General features: G+C 38.2%; 2 protein-coding genes, 1 long non-coding RNA gene and 1 other non-coding gene across 7 annotated transcripts in view; all 4 read left to right on the top strand.

Annotated features, from left to right (window-relative positions):
* The window catches only part of LOC130699943 (endocuticle structural glycoprotein SgAbd-1-like), a 42,276-nt gene extending 40,997 nt beyond the window's left edge, over positions 1-1,279 (top strand). The window contains exon 3 of one of the 3 annotated variants that reach the window (XM_059497458.1): positions 906-1,279. In XM_059497458.1, the coding sequence (XP_059353441.1) occupies positions 906-1,203 (298 nt within the window). In that variant the 3' untranslated portion in view covers positions 1,204-1,279. The remainder of the gene's footprint in view (positions 1-905) is intronic. The other 2 variants (XM_059497459.1, XM_057521998.2) reach the window with 2 other exon arrangements.
* On the top strand, positions 700-16,108 carry LOC132088555 (pupal cuticle protein Edg-78E-like). The gene is made up of 2 exons (XM_059497468.1): positions 700-820; positions 15,817-16,108. The coding sequence occupies exon 2, from the start codon at positions 15,869-15,871 to the stop codon at positions 16,106-16,108; it is 240 nt and encodes a 79-aa protein (XP_059353451.1). The 5' UTR covers positions 700-820; positions 15,817-15,868.
* Positions 3,229-5,035, top strand: LOC132088551 (uncharacterized). Of its 2 annotated transcripts, XR_009422027.1 has the most exons (5): positions 3,229-3,693; positions 3,752-3,909; positions 3,990-4,179; positions 4,254-4,518; positions 4,661-5,035. It is a non-coding gene; the product is annotated as an uncharacterized LOC132088551 (long non-coding RNA). The 2 variants fall into 2 exon arrangements; XR_009422026.1 differs by having other exon boundaries at positions 3,752-4,179.
* Trnar-ccu (transfer RNA arginine (anticodon CCU)) lies at positions 6,430-6,502 on the top strand. The gene has a single exon. It is a non-coding gene; the product is annotated as a tRNA-Arg (tRNA).
* Positions 16,109-20,114: the final 4,006 nt, after the last annotated feature.

Below are 20,114 nucleotides of genomic sequence, written 5' to 3'. Positions count from 1 at the left end.
ATGATTTGGTTTGCATTACAGGTCATGGCCCTTGTAATGCAGTGATTGTTTTCGATAAGTAGAAACCTAACACAATTTGCTGATGATTTTCCTTCAGAATTGTCACATATTACCACCGACTGATGATTTAGGAATTGAGCAAATTATCGTTCGTCAATCTGATTTTAGTAAGATAAATTATATTATTTGTATTTCATAGACACTGACGTGTGAATACTCCTATAACAAGATATTGATTTCTCATCATCATAGACCAGGAGACAAAATAAATCCTTCACCAGCCAAACGAAATCAAAAATGCACTGTGGTTAAGGGGAAAAGCGAAAGTAAGGTATTTTATTCAACGCCCAAAACCTAATTTGCTCTAGCGAAATCTAGCTGCCAAAACAACTAGGTCAACTGAATGCTCTTTGCCTCTCACTCAACTATAAAAGTCCAGGATAGAAGGACTCAGACCATCAGTTGTTTATCAAAACCTCCTAGTACAGCATGAAGCTCGTGAGGCATTTTATTGCTTATATTTTCCGAAAACTAAAAATTTTAGATATTTATTTAATTAATACATTGGACGACAGTTGTTGTTCGCTGCCGTCTTGGCTATTGCCGCTGCCGTTCCTTCCAGCTATAACCCTGAATACAAAGCTCCCAGCTACCCTGCATCAAAATTCGCTACCCCTAGCTACACCGCACCCAAGTACCCTACGCCTAGCTACCCCACACCAGCCTACCCCACACCAAGCTACAAGGATAACAAATACGCTGACATTACAGTCACTAGCCAATCCGACGAGCGCAACATCGATGGCAGCAGCCAGTGGAGGTAAATAATTTTCATGGTTTATGCGTAATAACAAAGAGACTATAGATTCTCATATTTCAAAACATGAAATTCCTTTAACCCACAGCTACGGCCAGTCTGACTACACAACCCGTGAAGAATCTCAAGTTCAGAAGAAGATGCAAGGAGTCGCTTACGATTCTTACGGAAAGGCCACCTACGAAGATGTTATGGGCAACACCAACAAGGGATCTTCCTACTGGATTTCACCTGAAGGCGACAAGTTCACTTTGACCTGGACCGCTGATGATGCTGGATTCCAGCCCAAAGGTGATCACTTGCCCGTGGCCCCCGTCCATGAATACGAGCTCCCCGTTGCCCCCGTTCACATCCCCTTCAATGGAAAGGGTTACAAGATTTACTAGATTTCCCGACACGTGATTGAATATTTAAAGTATGTCCGATAATTTTTGTATATCTCGTTTATCGCAAGTGTGGTGTAAATATAAATGCAATCAATCTACCAGGTGCATTTTGGTAAATTTCGACAAGCACATGAAGGTTATATTCAAGTTTAACCATCGAACATTCATGGCATCATGCCAATAATCCAATACTATTTTATTTCTGTCAGATAAGAAAGAAATATTACATTTTTTGAAAGCTGAAAAACCTGTCTTTCAACTCTTTCTAACCTAATCTAACGTTTGAATATGGCAAGACTATTCATCTACAATTGCCATTTGTGTTGTCATTTTGCTGCATTATTTCTTCATAACCAACTGCTCAAAGATGCTTTGAATCTTGTTAATGGAATCCAGAATCCGTATTTATCGAGTATTGTATCCCAAAGTATTGTTACTTATCTGCATTGCAATCAATTTTTCGCCACATACAGCAAGCTTTTCCGCTATGCTCAACTTAAACGTTTTCATTTACGAATTCGAATTGATCTAGGACTATTAAACTAACTGTGTGATGTAGGTAATGGCCAAACAAATTCGGCCCGCTGGCACCCGCTCTATATGCCGGTCGGTACCACCAAACTGGCTAACATTTCGCATAGACAAGTGTGCATGCTTTTTTTGTTCCCAAACCAAAAGTATTGCTGTTCTCCGTTCTTTGTCATCCCACCATGAAAAGTCAACACCGTTGAATTGCAATAGGGCACTGATGGAACCGTACTAGACGATTTAATTAAAGCAATTGAAGAGAAGTGTTGTATCTGAAATTTATTTTCGAAACAAAATGTACCGTGATGGATTGTTGGCATTTCGCGGATAATGAGATCAGTGCAGCAATTTGTCTGCTGGATGCAACGTAGTTAAATGGGTGGCCACGGGCGGCCAAAAAAAGCATCATAACAAAGGACGGATAATTTCACTTTAATTCAATTTTTTTATTTTAGTTTCGGGGCAGCGTAATATTCAAGCTTGTCCCGCAGGGCATCGCGAAAAGGCGGTCGTTTCGGGGTGAAAAACATACATGCTTTTCAAGCGGGGTGGGTTTTCGGGGCAACGGCGGGAACCCCGCTATTTTTCAAAATTATGCCATGGTGGAAAAATGTTCAACAAACAGAAACAAATGTACTATCAGCACCAAGTTTAAAGTCTACAAGAGTTATGAAATTAAATGAATTTTTTCATTTGGTAAAAAAAAATATTGTTTTACAAAGTTTAAAATAAAACTCATATAAGAATGCATGAAATGAATTTGACAATGTCCTAACGGGTTTTGTAACATTAAACTGCTCTATGGAAGGAACATTAAAAGTAATTCGAAAACACATTAAGTTGGGCGTCCATAGCCGAGTGGTTATGGCGTCTGATGATCATCAATGACCCTAGATGAGGCTTAGAGGGATTGAAGGAATGTACATGGAAACATGGGACATGGAACCTGAACTTGGGGCGCGAGTCTACGGTCGATGATCACATTTTTTCGAATTAATGGCATTTGAGAAATAAAATAAAACAAAGGAAAAAGCAAAATGTAAAATTAGCAATTCGACGTAATTATTTTATTAATAATTAACAATAACTTCCGGTAAATTACAACGTTATGTCCGTCCAGACGATCGCCAGGGCCAAAGGTTCAAATCGGGACCCGCACTAAAACATTTTTTCAGCTTCAATTTTAGATTTTATTACATTTTTAGGTTCGTTGTATGTTTTCGATTCATGGAATGGCTTTCTAGAATATTTTCAGCTTATTAATTAGTTTTAACAAAAGTTGAAAGATGCGTGCTTGTCTTTTCAATCTGCCTCGTGTGGGCATGAATTGTACAATACTAACAGGTTAGGTAATGTGTGTATTAAAGTTAATAGAACCCCGCCTTGATTTTGAAAATTAGAGAAAATTATTTTCATTATTTGTGGATCTGGCAACGATTTAGGCTTCAAGCAGACGATGAAATGCGTTATGAAAGTAAACAAACCAACGAACGCCGAACGGAAAAAGGAGAATTCTTAGTTGGCTGGTGCATTCTGCCGTTGTCTGTTAAATAATAAAATCAAAACAATTTGCTGGAGTTTCTTAAAGTTTTGTGGTGCCTTAAGTACTTTTCTTAGCGTATAGTTCTGTGAAATTTTTTTTCATTTCTTTTTTTTTTTTGAGTATCTTTGTAGTTTTACCAAAAGAATAGTAATTTTTCTTATTATATAGATTGTATGATTTTCTTACGCCTATTATCGGCCTCCATTTGTATATACACATTTAATTAGGCAATCGTAGGAGCACAGAGGGCGTCGAAATGACGTGCCACATCCTGATGCACACAGACAACCTGAAGAGCAATAATAACACATCTAATTTCTTTACATGAAAAGGAAAGGCAACACAGATTAAGTGTTGGTTAATGTGTACTAAGACTTGTACTAAAGTGTACGAGAAGCAAGCAGGAAATTCCTATTCAGGTAGTATACAATTTGACTTAGAAATCTTTGCATTTCAATTTCTGCAATCGTATTTCAGTTTATTTTGAAAATCAATCGCGTCATTCGCTTCCGAAGTGGAAAACAACTTTAATATGCACAGCACCTTTGACGTTATTCACCATCGTTGTTGACACACAGAACTTCTTTCTACTAGAAACTCGAGATGGTGTTGAAAACTCTTCTAAACCGTTTGGCGTAGCTATTCATAAAACAACAAAGCCTTTACATTATCTTTTCCCAGTTTCTTATGGCAACGGTATTGTTTTCTATTGTAGCGCTTCATCGTTGAAACTGAATCACGCGTGATTGCAAAGATTTCTAAAGGGACCCTATTTAGCGCGTGAATGAAAACTATAACACCAGGTATTAACATCAATAGCAAGTGCTTCATCACAAAACGAAACTCTAGAAAAACAAAATTCCAACTAGTTGGAATGACTCGACGGCATCCGGAATGAATCACAGGTATAGAATTTAAACGTACTGTACAAGAACAAATTAAACTAGGTGACGCACATTGAAAGCAAATTACTAATTAGGTAGCTTTGGAACAACATGTTGGCGGATAGTTTTGACTAGTGGACACACGCAATTGCGCTACTGATGCTCATTATTCATAGCCATTTCGTGCCATTGGATAACTACACCATCGTCAATAATGACGAAATCGAAACAAAAAAAAGGCGGTGAAAAATGATCATTCCGCAACGTTTATGAATGACGAAGAAAAAGAAGAAATATAAATACTTCTGTATACGCGATACATGGGTTTGCAACGATGCTGGAAGCCTCACAGTTCTTCACGTAAGGAATGATATTGAATTAATAATTCTTACTGTTGAACCTTTATTTCTTTTCAGTAAGTTCTAAGATTCGCAGCAAATAATCTTGAATATAATTTCATTATTGTCGATATTACATTTAAATCAGCATTCGTTTTTTCTAGGCGCTTCATTCGCTCGCATAACAATGGTTAGTGGGATGGGGAAGATAATTATGCGTTTCTTCGATATTTGAAAATGCATACGACACGAGCGATTAGAGGTAGTGTAGGAATAGTGGTTGTTATGTCAGAATGAACAGGTGGACCCTCTGGCCTGAAAAGACGAATCAGGATGATAGAAAACCTTATAAAACGAGGTCAAATCGAAGGTAGAGGTTAGTCGAGTGAACATCTCTGACACAGTATAGTACTAGCAGTCTTTCAAATACCAATAGCTGATTTAATATAGTGTCTTCCAGTTCCAACCTGCAATCATGGGTAATGTACACACTTCAACTTGTTTAATGATTTTAGTTAATGTGATGATGCAATTGTTGATTAAATTGATGTTTGAACGAGGTGAAATGATTCTTTATTGTCGTTTTAAGCATTTCAATGTCATAATGGAATTATGAAAATTAATGTTTGTTTTTTTTTTCGTCAGGTTATGATGGCATTATGCTGCTACTAGCTGTCGTCTTCTGATGACTGGATCGACTTTAAGTGTGCCGATGGGTTCATCTTGTGGATACGGTATCTATTCATACCAGACAACCACTGCTGTGTCGTATTACGCTACGAAGGCGGCCGAGCACTACACCACGACATATGTGGCCCGTACTTCCTACACCGATGCGCCCAAGTATTACAGCACCAAGGCATCTGAATACTACACCACTACGTATGCAGCTCCGACTTACTATACGGAGGCCTTGAAATACTACTCCGCACCGAGCTATTACACAGAAGCGCCAGTGTATTACACAACAACATATGCCACTCCAAGTTACTACACCGTAGCTCCCACCTACTATACGCCTCTGACTATTACACGACAATCTACGCTTCCCCGCCTACCACGTACGCTGTCCCAGCTTACTATACTGAGGTTCGCATGTATTACAAGACGGAGGGTCCACGATACTACACGACGAAGGCTCCCGAGTACTACACCACCATGTACGCGGCACCAAGTTATTACACTGAAGCTCCAACATACTACACAACAACATCTGCCACTCCTAGCTACTACAGCGAGCCACCAAAGCACTATTTCCAAATACTACACTACCACTTACGCCGCTTATATGTCAGTAATGTGAATGTGCGAAGGAATCTAAAGATTTCCGAAGGAATACCGAAATCGCGAGTTCAATCCTCACCTGGAGCGTTGGGTTTTTATTTCTATCTCTTTACGAGGATTGTAGCTGCCTGCGATCACCTGATTGAACTGTGTTACTTTGGTAAAACTAGCAGACAAAATGCTGGAATACATCTCCTGAAGTTGGAAGTTGGACAAAACTCTTGTGGAAAATGGATACAAAGCACTGACTGTTCATTCAATTAGCAAACGTAGTTTCAATTACTTTCCTCTATTTCATTAAACCTGTCGGGATCGGGCAGGTTAAAAATAACACATTCTCCAGGCGAGCATCGAACTCGTGGCCTCGGCATTACTTAGAGAATCGTTCAATCCCGAAACACAATGAAATTACTGTCGCATAAGTTCCATTCGCCAACCAGCTGCGCTACTGGAAACAGAAATACTAACCTCAAAAGTGGTCCTTTAAATGTATCCGCTAGTGTATTAATATAAGCAGAAGAAAACGGACATATTTGCGCTTGGGTCCTTACGATAGTTTGTGGAATAAAGGCAATGATATAAATAACCTAGACCTGACCCAAATGAAAAATTTGCGGCTTGCAAATTGGAAGGCAGGTATACTTTTACAGCCTCTGTGGCCTAATGGATAAGGCATCGGCCTCCTAAGCCGGGGATTGCGGGTTCGAGTCCCGCCAGAGGTTAATTAACTTCCGCTGTATTGATTAAGCTTACCCGTATTAACAGTCTGCCAACATTAGTATTATCTACAGCTTCCTTGTCTTGATTCTTGGGTCTGAGTGATGCATTTCCACAGCATAACCTGTGTAAAGGAAACAAAAGTTTGGCTCGTACGTTTTTCAGCAAAGCTTTTCGGTTGCTCTTTGCGTAAAAACGGAAACCACTTTCGTATCGTATAGCCGGATTGCTTCTAAAAGCCAAGGCGATAAACGAAAACTATTTTTGGTGGTAAATGTTTATCATCAGGAAGGTGCGTACTGCCTGACTTTGTTTTCAACCTCATACGAAATACTAACGCGAAACCACATCATTCGAGCTCCGTAATCGTGAGGCATTAGAATATGCTGTACAAGGATTTATTGAATTTATTCTAGTTTGTTTGCGTCTCAAAGAAACTTCATCTTCAGAGCTTTGGTGTGAACGACACATTTCTATCGATTGCATTTCTTCGATTATCCTCATTTACAAGTGATTTCCAGCTTTTATCGTGCGACCAGAATCTTTAAAAAGATCATGGAATGTCTGATTTGTTTTTCACAAGAAAGTTGGGCTTCAAAATACAAGCCCGACATTATAAGCCCGACTTTTCCTTTTTTTTTATATTTTGATAAGAAAATATGATATAACTATTAAAATACAAGATTTATATTCAAAATTCAATGAGGATCACGAAAAGTGACTTAATATTTACTTGATACATACATTTTGTGAGTTATTTTACATTTGGATAACTGCGGAATCGGTTCAATGCACACCGGCTGTCCGGGCAGTCCACCTTTAGCAATACTGCGGTGACAACCTCTATGAAAAATGTGACGAAATTTCAGCCAGTTTACATATTAAAATATCAAAAAACGGGCAGCGGAAAGCCTATAGCAAGCACACAGTTGCACTCAGCATGGCTGTATTCCCCTATGCAGAGTTTCACTCAATTTGTCATTTTTTTTTAAATTTTCATAAATTTTTGTTTCATAATGAAGTCGAATCGTATTCTACACAATATTTCGAATAATGTCCATTTATTACATTTACCAATTGTTATTTCATTAAATATTTGAAATGAGATTGTTGGCGGAAAACTGCATCACGGCGTTATCAACTGTGTTTCGGGACCCAAGTCACGGTACATAAGGATTGTAATGCAACTTCACAAGGTAGCGGCACTTCCAACGAACGGGTGTTGCACTCATCCCAGCATTGGGCTTGCTAGGCGGCATTTGTCACTCTACGTGCAGTTGGCATGGCTCGTACAGGTGGCGGCCGATACCAGTACTATCCAACCAAAACTGGTTAGAGAGGTAAGAGCTGTCATAACACTTACGGAATCCGAGGTAAAGAAGTGGTAGCTTGTTGGTTAAACCTCCACCTCCAACAAGGTGGGATAGGCAGTGATGACCCACTTCGAAACTCGAATACTCGGTCTTGAGGATATATCATGAATATCAGTCATGAATGAATATCATGAGGATAGCTTAGCATGGAGGAAGTCCGCTTTTTGAGGGAGGTACAAGGGGTACAAAGTAGCTTCCATTTTATTTTAATATATTACATATACTATTAGAGATAGCTTTCCCGTTAAAACACATTAGCCGAATATCTACGCTAGAACTCTTAAAAAACAACAACAACTAACTACGCAATGGTGGGGAATCAGGAAAAATTATGCAAAAGAAATGGAACAGTGCGATGAAGGATTCCCACCATACCCTGTAGCTGTACCTCACCCCCATCGCTGCCGTATTCCACCTGTCGTGATGGCAATGGAGGAACGGGAATCAGAATAAGTTATCTCAAGAGCAGCAGAAATGAAAACAAAACGACTTGGAACATCCTGAACAGTTTTCCGTAGATGAGCAGAGAAGCAAAAGGTTTTAGTAGAGCAAAAGAAAGCCGAAAGCGTTTCGGTGATACCGAAACAAGTTCCAGTAGGTGTACCCCAACCGGTGCAAGTTCCAGCTGTGCAAACGAAACCGGAACAGGTTCCAATAGAAGAAAAGAAACCTGAAGACGTCCCGGTTATGCGTACGAAGCCATTTGTTTTAGGGAATTCATTTTCTACCAACTGATGATGGGAAGTTTTAAAATTCGGAAATCACTGATCCTCCTACTGTCTCTTCTTGTTGCATAAAAGCGCTCTCATACCAATAGTTAGATGTGAAGATCTTCAGCTCCAGTTTATTAGATGACAAAAGACGGTAGGGGAGGTAGGGCGTTGTTGGAACACAAAACTTATTTTTGTTCCGTACGATTACAAAAATCGTCTAAGTAAATTAAAAAATATATAGATTTGTAGCTAGTTATCTCAGCTACATAACAGTATTTTTTTTGGGTAGGTTCGGCAAAGTTGAACATCTGCTATGTGTAAAAAACTGGAGGTACCCCAAGTTGTTTCAATTGCCATTTGTACTCGGCAATTGAAACAGGGCGTCTGGGCAATTGAAACGTGGGTTTTCCCATAAGAGAACTCCCTGTTTTATGAAGAAACTAAAATGACGATATCTCAGAATCTGGGATACGTATTTTGATGATTTTTTTACAGTAATATAAAGAATTTTAATCTTTATTTTTTAAGATATTTTATAACTTTCTATAGTAACTAAATATTATTTAATGATTTTCGGTAGTTTTCTGAATTAGGTTCAGAACCCTGTTAGTAATCCAAAGAACGGTTAATAGTATGGAGATCAAATTTTTATTATCGAATATTGCATGTCCAGCTTTACATCATAATTGTTGTTAAATGTCGGTAATTTAATTTTTAAAATTTAATTTCTTTCATCAACGTTGTAAATACAAACACAGACATTGTGGCAGACGATATATGTCAGCCACCCAGCAGACGAAATAAAACACAAAATAACAACATTCAAAAACAAATTGAAAAAAGAGCTCTGCTAATACCAACTTGGTCTCCGTCACCTAGGCCAACTGTTTGGCTCTTGCATTGAGCCAGACAGTTGGCTTAGGTGACGGGTTTTTCGAAGTCTCTTCTAACTGATGCCCTTATTCCTGTTGAGCGCAATTGCCTGTATGTCGGCTTTGACATTTGAATTTCGTCTGCTTAAGTGACGCTTCAGTGATTTGTTTTGACATTTGGACATTTAAGTGACATTTTTAATTTCGTAGCAGTGAAACCCAAGAGAAGAAATCGTGTAATTTTCAAAATGGAATCTAAAAGCAGGAAGCGAGTCGTAGTATGGGAGGAAAGAGGACCGAAAAAGTGTAGAAAAAAATATATAAAACAACAGATCCCAAGCAAATCGACTGGGCTTCGAGTTAAAAAGCTATTTGTGATCGATAACGTCAGGTGCAAACAGCCTTCGGTCGACACTATATCAAGTATAACTAACACTAACTAACACTACTTATCAACCCATTTTTAAAGTAACGTTTGGTTGTTTTCAATAGGTAACATTGCTGCGATGGAATACCCAGGCACTTCAAGTGCTTTCCAATCTGATGCTGGACCTGCTGCGAATACAGATAACCTTTGTCCGTTTGTTGAGGACTAAGTAAAAAATTATCAATGATTGCAATTCTCTCACAAATTCTCGTTTTAGATAACACAGATCTACTCGCTGTCCTACAAAGAAGCCGAACAAGAAATCACAATTCAAGTCAACTCATTTTTAAAGTAATGTTTGGTTTTGTTTTAAATATGTAACATTACTGATGCGATGGAACAACCAGGCACTTCAAGTGCTTTCCAATCTGACACTGGACCTGCCTAGAGTACTGGTAACCCGTGACTGTTTGTTCAGGACTGTAAGTAAAAAATTGTCAATGATTGCAATTCCCTCACTAATTCTCGTTTTATATAACACAGATGTACTAGCTGTCGTGCGTAAGAACTAATGAAGCATTCTTATGTGGAGACATAATAAGCCATGATACTTGATAGCTGGACCTTATTTCAAGAACAGAAGAAAGGTCCCAAAGGTAGATCATTATTTTATGGAATGTACTGTATTGTTTAATGTTTTTAATATTGGTTTACAAGGGTAAAGGAGTTGCTTGTGTATTATGAGGTAGGTTTTCTGTTTTTAAAGATTAATAAAAGATCTAAAAATCTTTGAATCATTCATCTTTTATTTCTGGATTTTATCCTCTGGGTAACAACAAAGTTTAGAATTACATTCATTGAGGTAAATTATAATTTCTTGAGTCCTGGTGCCGGGGCCACTTTGGAGATAAAGGGAATAAGGACCTAAATATTTAGTTGTTCTTCAGTCATTCTTTTTGCTTAAAACATGGAAAGTTAACTGTTTTACCTCGCTATTCTTTAATTTCATAAAAGTCCCCTGAGCCGTTTTAACAAGAACACCTTGGGGCGCCTTCGCCAATGGAATTAGGGAGATTGGCGGTGAAGTAACCGATGGCGAAGAAGCTGGACCATTAACTCCCACAGCAACCGGACGTTTTGTTACTTTACTTTGAGATGTATCGCGGCTCGGCGGTGAAGAGATAACAACTGTTTGCGACGTAGCAGGTATTTGCAAACAAAATTCCAGAAGTGATTGCGCAGAAGATAGCGGAAACTCTCTTGTCTCAATGGAACCATTATTGGTAACAGGTGCATTCCCACATAGCACAATTCGGTCCCACGGACATCCGTGGTATATCCTAGTTGGATAACGGTGACATCTTACGGACATCCGTGGAACTGCCTGACCTCCGAGTTGGATGTCCTTCGGATACCGACTGAATATTGGAAGACCTCCCGGGAATATGCCGATTGATATCCGAGGGACGTCCTGCTGGGCGGGAAAAGGACAAGCCGTGGACATGTATCAATTATGCAAAAATACCTTTGTTTTACCAATTAAAATAATTCCAAAATGGCAAATAACGGAAACGAAGAAAGAAGTTGAGGGTTCATGAGCAGACTAATGTTTGCTAGCTGAAAGCATTCCTGACTACAGATGGCTCTTCTAATCCTCCCCTCCCCCGCTCCCAAGAACTGAGTAATGAATTAAGTAAAACAAAACAATTGCATTGTTACAAGAAATTTCTTTGTATTGAGAATGATGACATAAATACCGCAAGATAACATTTTACTGTTTACTTCAAACGAGAAAAAAACACCAATGAATTGCATAAAATTAAACAACCCTCGCATTATTTTTCTCTTTTCTTTGCAGTTACGCAGTAAAGCCAATCACCTTGATGGCATTCAGTTCTGTTATTATTGGTTGTGGCCTTTTCGCGGCCCCTATAATGAAAAATATTAGACACTCTTTAAATCTATCACTGTACCCATTATACTTTTAATAGATTTACCATCATGTTTTCCGAAGTTCTGAGCAGTCTATTGTTATCACAGTTTCCATTACATTTCAATGATGGGCTGTTTGAAATGGGTGGAATGTGATTTTCAGAAGCATTTAAATACTTGATGACCAATGATTTCCTCTACAGTCTACAAAACAAACAAACAAACAAAATAAAAATCCAAAACATAAGAACTGTATATATAAGTTTGAATAGTATATACTACCATTATTCATTCTCAACCTCTTTTCCTTGTTAGTACATACATTAGTATTGCAACCCTTTAAGGTAGAAAATCAAGTAATGAATTTGACGAACGCTCAACTGGTGTGCCTAGTAAAAAATAAACAAAATTAGCGTTAGTTTAAAATTGTAAGCGGAACTGGGAATTCTAATAGAAAAGATTTGGTAAGGTAAGGTTTTATGTGAATTTTATTTAGTAGTTACCTATACGAGACGGCAGGGGCAAAGAAGTTGGAGGTGGGGACTCCTCTTCAGAATCGTTTAACAAAGCACCCTGTCAACACCAAGAAAAAAAATTAATTGAATTAAGCGTAGGCAAAGAGCAATTGCCAAACAATAATTAGAAATAGTTAAAGCTTTTAAGCGTCCTGAAGAACTGATTAAAACATCGTTGGCCAAAACCCCTTATCAACGTTCGCGATAAAAGAAAATTAACTAAGACAAAAACAAAGATCAATGGCCAAAAAGAGTAATTAAGAAATAACAGAAGCATTAGAGCGGCTGGTAAAAACAGTTTAAAAAATTGTCGGATAAAGCCCCCTTTTGAAACCCACAAAGAAAAAAAGAAATTAGTAAGGCTTAAAAAAAGTTCAGTTCAAAAAAATGAAAAGAATTATTAAAAGCATTAAGTGGAGTGAAGAAACAAAGCAATTCATCACGCATGGAAAAGTAACACACCCCATAATTTAAATAATAGTTAAATAACTCTTTCTAAAGTATTTCTAATCCTAGTCGGCCTATGTCCCGACTAAGATATTCATCTAACTGAAGGTCCACTGACCATGGCCAGACAATTGGTTTCACGACGACACTGTGAAACCAATCCCGATACCTGTGCCCATTGAGGTGACAAGTCTCAATGCCCTTAAACTTATAGTAACAATGCCAGCACTCGAACCGTTGCCTATCCTTTCCTAGCCTGATACACATATACAACTCAACAATGACTGGCTGAAATTCTGAAACCGCATGCGAAAATTGGTAAGTCGAAACTACCATTATTTGCAATTTTAGTAGTCTTTCCCTAAACACCGGTGAATGGTTTCTTCTAAAAAATCCTTTTATAGAACAACTTTCATTATTGAAGCAGTTTTTTACACGGAGATAGTTTAAATATTACTTTAAGTTTGTAAAGTCTGTTTCAAATACTAATTGCGAATTACTTAAAAAAACAGCAAAAAAATATGGCAAACATTGGCTAACCTGTCGATGCTAAACTTCGATTCAGTTGGCGAAAGGGGCGCGAGTGAAACAGCAACGTAAGTAAAAGGGTAAAAGAAACAGCAACAAAAAGTATTTTTAAACATTGTGCATTATTTGGAGGTAACGTTCAATTCAATATGCCTCGGTTAATATCATTTTAAAATACCTTTTAAAGCTGTTTGGTTGAATTAGGGCCCAAAAGGTATTTTGTATTCCTATTGATGTTGTGGCTCCCGAGCCAAAATGATCCCAAAATGAAGCAGAAATTTCCACTCCACACAATTGGTGAGTTCAACGAACAGTTTCATTAACATGTACGTTTCAGCAAATACTTACTTGTTCTTTTTTAAGGTATCGATGGGATTCTTGGTGGTAAATGGTTACCCAATATTCCTCGTTTTCACACAAACAACTCAAACAACTCTTGACGTGTTAGCAAATGTTTTTAAAGACAATTTGCTAACTGTTCTTTTATCAATTCTGAAGGATACGCTTTTCTGTGTGGATTGGGAGGAATTTTGGCACTTCAAGTGATTGCCAAATGCAGAGTTGAAACGAGCTTCGCGTGAGCTTGAGTTTTTCGTGAGCGCGCTCACTCATTTGGTGAGCTTTGAGCTTGAGCGCGCTCTTTTTAAAAAACGTGAGCTTGAGCGTGAGCTTTTGGTCCATGAGCGAGAAGCTCACAGAACGCAATCTATGAACCAAAATTTAAAGTTTTTACAAGAAATTAAACATGTCAAACAAGGTCCAATCTTGAAGTTTAAACTGAAAAGCAGGCTGGCTTGAGCTTGATGGATTTGTCGCTAGATGGCGAAGATCGACCAATTTTTCGATCGCGATGGCGGTAAGTCTGATCGGAAATTTGATTTATAACAAGTTGTTGACCGCCACTACGCTCGAAACAATTAGTGATAATTAGTTAATTTGGAATTTCAGTAAAATTTCAAAAAAAAATTTAATGGCGGTTCAAACCGGTTATGCCCAGTTGCAAACCGAAAACCAAACCGCAGTCAAAAATGTCTAAACCGAACCGACGGTTTGACGATTTTAAAATGAAAAACCGCGGTTTGCCCCGATCAAAGACGATCGGGGCCGAGCCCTAGTTGGCACTTACTAGTTTTATTTTTTAAATAATTGTTTAAAAATGAGCTTGAGTGAACGTGAGCTTGAGCGGAGCTCAAATTTTTTTTTACGAGCTTGAGCTTGAGCTCCGCTCACTTTTTAGCCATGAGCGAAGAGCTTGAGCTAAGCTCACGTTTCGGTGAGCTAGTTTCAACTCTGTTTAAGATTTTCTATCTAAGACAGAATACTGAAATTCTCTAAACACAAACAAAATGTAAATATGTACTTATAATTACAATTTTTTACACTTATTTACCCTTTTAAAATTTGAACTTGGCGCGGTAAAAAAATGGCCGCCATAATGGTTTATCAAAAACCACTTTTCAAACGTAATTTTTGGGATTAAATAATGCATCCTAAAAATAAACGTTTATAACAACTTGTTCCTGGAATCACCACAAACAAAAATATTATAATGATTTCGTGTTTTGACGAAGGCTAAGCATCAAACAATCAATGCAAAGTTTCGTCTTTTTCACACACCCCCTCCCCTTTCTAAAATCATGAAATCCCTTAATAATTATTTATGAGGAAAATAAACAGTCAAAATTGACAAATTTTGCATCAATCGATAGCTCTTATCAAGAACTATCTAATTCTATGAAAGTTATGTTAAATTTTCAGAAAAGGAAAAGTTTAAGCGTAACATAAATTTTTTGTTTTTATCAGTTGCGTCCATTAGAACCTTAGATCGAAAAACAACAAAAACACATTTTGCCTTTAAGATTTTTTCCCTTTGAAAATGTTAATAACAATTACACAAAAATAGATAGCCCTTACCAAGAGCTATTTACTGTAATTAATCAACTAATTATTGCAATTAATTTAGCTGACAAATAATTAAAAAAATTTCTTTTATATTTTTTATTTCAATTACCACACAAATTGTACATATTCATTATATAAGCAGAATAAATATATATAATATATATTATAGTATTTTATATGTATAATAGTATCGTACATATATAATAGTAATATATATAAATATCTATGTATAATTGTAACTTATATATTAGTATTTATATTGTACATATTACCTCATTGGAAAAATTTACATCAAACGAATTCATGTTATTTTAAGTAATTTCATTAATTTAAAAGACATGCGCTACACGCATTATTGTTTAACTGGTTTAACTTTAGTGGTTTAACCACTAAAGCAACCAAATCAAGGCCCTAGTGGCGACAACGCACACTTTCTCCATATAGAAAACTGTAGGCGCGATTATGTACTAAGTAGTACATATTGCCTCGCGACCAGCCTGCAGCTACAACAAGGATAACAAATACGCTTGGTATCACCATCACCAGCCAATCTGACGAGCGCAATCTCGATGGCAGCAGCCAATGGAGGTGAATCTATTTCATACTTTATACTCATCATTTTAAGAACTAAAAATAACCATTAAAAATTTTTTATTATTTCTACCGATAGCTATGCCCAGTCTGACTACACCACCCGCGAAGAGTCTCAGGTTCAGAAAAAGATGGAAGGAATCACCTATGATTCTTACGGCAAAGAATCATACGGTGAGGTCCTAGGCAACACCAACAAAGGATCCTCTTACTGGGTTTCTCCTGAAGGCCAGAAATTCATTTTGACATGGACCGCTGATGATGCTGGATTCCAGCCCAAAGGTGACCACTTGCCCGTCGCCCCCGTTCATGAATACGAGCTCCCAGTTGCGCCTGCTCTCCCTTATTCACGCACTGGACCCGGTTACTAAGTTGTAAATTTTCCTTACGTGAAATTTGAATGGCATGAACAATACATCCAAGTGTAATTTACTGATGAGAAATAAACGCAAATTATGTTTTGATTTCCGTAAAAGCTAATTATCTGAGTAGACTAAACAAATGTTTCATTATACGCATGGAACTTCTTTACTTGTAGAAGAATGACGTAGCCAGTGCAGTTATTACCTTCGTTTCCACCGATTCCCGTCATTTCCATTCGTCGAAAACAAAGCGACGAAGGTGACCGGTTTCACACACAAATTAAATCAACCAAGCTGCTAATCACGTTTTCTCTGATTATATTGCCAACGTTGCAAGACAGGTGCAATTTCAGGACTGGCAAGATTTAGTTATGCGTGCTAGTCACGTGCCACCTAGTGACGACCGAGGAGAAGCTTGCCGGTCTTACGGCGGGACACGATCCAATCACGACCCGTGATTACACCATCCGACTTTTCTATTATGGCTTTTTTCGCATGTAGTTATTTTTCTAGCGTAAAAGAAATTCTATCCAGAAGACATTAAAGGAAGTAAAGAATAAAGTTCATTGATTAAAATTCCCAATTTTGTTAATTTTTTTCCTAAATTTAACATTAAACGTAAGCTTGCGCCATAATGACCGCAGCCTTTTATCAGTGATAGTTAGATCATCTATTTTACAGTATAAAAGACTTGATAAAACAATTTATGTTTGGTAACGGTGTTGGTTCGCTAGCGCCGTTACTGCGCGTATGTGCCTTACTAATGCTTATCTAATTCTAATGGCAGGTCTGGGAATGGCTGGAAAGAGTGACGCAAAGGTCGGACTAGGTAAAATAACGATGGACTGTGACCACGCTGGCTGGTTCCATGGAAAACAAACGCTATAAACTCTAAATGGAAATTAGGTGTCCACATGAATTATAAACGGTGGATTAATACGGATATGACGACCAAACCCACTCTTTTCTCACGTTACAGGTAAATTAAACTTCAAAAATATTTTTTATGATTGTTTAATAATGTTATAGTTGTCAATAACAAAAATTTTACCGAACCGAAAGAGTTAGAGTAGTGTGTGATTCCATAAACGACGTCCACAAGCTCCTTACCACAAATATTTGCATGACCATCTATGAAAACAAAACGTGTAAATAAGTTGTTCAATACGTTATAGAAATAAAAGACATTTTGCTTACGTTGATTGCATTTATATTTACACCATGCGTTCGATATACAGATATAATTTATCGGACATGTTTTTAATATTTTTGTCCAAAGTTCAACATGAAGCTGGTAAGGCTTTTATTTTTAATTCTTCTTTTAGTGGAAAAAAATTCGAACTTTAAACTAATACCGGGATTCCCCGACAGTTCTTTGTCGCTGCATTTTTTGGCTGTTGCTACCGCCATACCATCCAGCTTCAAACCGGTATACAAAGTTCCCAGCTATCCTGCCCTAAGCTACCCTGCACCAAAATACCCTTCATCAACCTACCCTGTAACAGCTTATCCCGCACCAGCCTACCCTGCTCCAAGCTACAACAAGGATAACAAATACGCCGACGTTACCATCACTAGCCAATCTGACGAGCGCAACCTCGATGGCAGCAGCCAATGGAGGTAGGCGCATTACCTTATACTCACCAACGTATGGTTAGAAGTATTCATATTTTTAAAAATTAAATTCTATTCTATTCACCTACAGCTACGGCCAGTCTGGCTACCAACTCGTGAAGAGTCTTAGGCCCAGAAGAAGATGCAAGGAGTCACCTACGATTCCTACGGCAAAGAATCGTACGGTGAAATCCTAGGCAACACCAATAAAGGATCCTCTTACTGGGTTTCTCCTGAAGGCCAAAAATTCTTTTTGACCTGGGCCGCTGATGAAGCCGGTTTCCAGCCCAAATGAGAACACTTTCCCGTTTCTCCCGTCCACGAATACGAACTTCCAGTCGCCCCTGTCCATATCCCTTTCAACGGCAAGGGCTACCAGATCTACTAAATTAATGAAACCTCAGTTGAGTAAATAATTCAAAGTCATTTATTCTATGCCTTACGCCTCTGTTGCTTTCGGTGTAAAAACGTGTACATATAAAACTAATAGCATCTAGCAAACGTGTTCGTCTGAAATTTTATTTAGTTCTTCATGAAATTGGGTTGTTGCGTCGAAGCTGGGTGCTCGGCGTTGATTTGTTGTGGAATAGTACTGGGATACGACTGAATTATATGTAGGTGCAACATGATGTGAAACCATGCTGGATATTGAGCAGAAACGGACGGAGAGATAAACACTTAAAAAAGTGCTTAATATAGTAACTAATCAAAATTATTGTTCATGTTCGATTATCGGTTTACGATTAAAATTTTAAGTGTAGAGTCCAAGGTTCCTCTTTCAACAAACCTTGGTATTAAATAGCGAATTTGCTGAAATAAACTAATAATGAAAAACAGCTATGACGTAATCTCGTTTTTTATTACTTTACTTCTTCTCTTGTTTTTTTCTAATAATGATAATAATTTTTAATATGATAATAATGATGGCCGCTGCCTAAGTTTCCTCCTTTTCCTCCCAACTAAAAATCAAACGACTATTAAACCCTACCTCAATCGCCAGCTATAGGAGGAATCGCACGATTTTTTTCCCATTGCCTTTTATTTCACTCACTCGTATCTCCCACTTTTCTTCCCATTGCCTTTTAGTTCGCTCACTGGTATCGCCCACTTTATCACGTTCTTTTTTTTATTTTCTACTACCTCTTGGTTCGCTCACTCGTATCCCTCGTTGTTACACGCCTCTTCGTCCTTTAGTGTACTTATACTAATGGCTATTCGCGCTCGTAGTATTACACTACAATCTACGCTTCTCCGGCTTACTACATTGAGGCCTCAATATATTGCTCTGCTCCGAGCTACACGACAAGTGCGTTGTACTACACCACTGCAGAGGCGCCCAGTATTACGTAGCCCGTAACATACTTTACCGCAGCTGCTCCATCTTTTTACGCTGAGACGACCTACTACACTGAAGCCCCGAAATTCTACGCTGCCCCAAGTTACTACAGCAAGGCTGCTCTTTGTACTATGTGGATCCTACCTACTACACCACAACTTATGTTGTCCGTCTTACTACAGCACAAAGGCTGCTGAACACTACACTATGTCCCAAATGGGCAACTAGAATAGCCCACAAGTGAATGTTATTCATGATTGTCGACCACTGACTTTCTGAAAACTAAAATGTAATAGGAACAAAATTTAAATCAGATTCTTTCGAGTTTATGAAAAGGTTTACATCGTGTGTAAGTGATAAAAAGGGAAACATGTGCCCTCCGCAATTGGCTTCAAACCCCTTTTACTTGTTTCATCACCGTTTGAAGGCATATCGTGATGATAAGACATATTAATATTACCTAGTATCGTAGTAATCCTTACCGACTGTTATTCTGTTAACTCAACAATAGGATAGACTTTCGCTTAAACTACAGGAGGGTCGTAAAATACAGTGTTTTCCGTCTCTGAACTTGCACGGGTTTTTAACGCAAGGCCCTGTATTCATAGTGGTAAAAAGTGCTCCTTGACTTCAACAGGCTACGTTACGTAACTACTAAAGCCCCGCATCCAAAGCATCTGTGACTTAATTTAGGTAGATGAACTTCATCACCACTAGGGTAGATTTCTTCTAACAGGAGAATCAACCAACACCACCAAGCTGATACTATCAACTTGATGATCCCTCCCAAAGAAGCCTAGTCTATAGGCCATCAGATACTTTGAACAAGCTTTACTGTTCGTCAAGGCGGTTATGGAAGAAGTGTAAATCCGGTTAGGTTCTCAATGCTCAATCTCAACGCATCGAGAGGCCCTTTTACTTGTTTCTTCACCGTTTGAAGGCATATCGTGATGATTAGACGTCTCAATATTGCCTAGCACCTTATTACATGAGTTTGTTCCAGACGCATGCCGATGACACCTCATATGGCGTAGCAGGGTGAAACTCAACTCACGGGAACCGTAA

This window comes from Daphnia carinata, unplaced genomic scaffold, assembly GCF_022539665.2.
Source record: "Daphnia carinata strain CSIRO-1 unplaced genomic scaffold, CSIRO_AGI_Dcar_HiC_V3 NW_026453105.1, whole genome shotgun sequence".
NCBI classification, from domain to species: domain Eukaryota; kingdom Metazoa; phylum Arthropoda; class Branchiopoda; order Diplostraca; family Daphniidae; genus Daphnia; species Daphnia carinata.
The sequence above is the reverse complement of the archived record's forward strand: the minus strand, read 5'-3'. Positions and strand labels throughout refer to the sequence as shown.

Bases quoted from the DNA above. Each gene is read 5' to 3' on its own strand.
- LOC132088555 (XM_059497468.1), top strand. From the start codon at position 15,869: ATGGAAGGAATCACCTATGATTCTTACGGCAAAGAATCATACGGTGAG.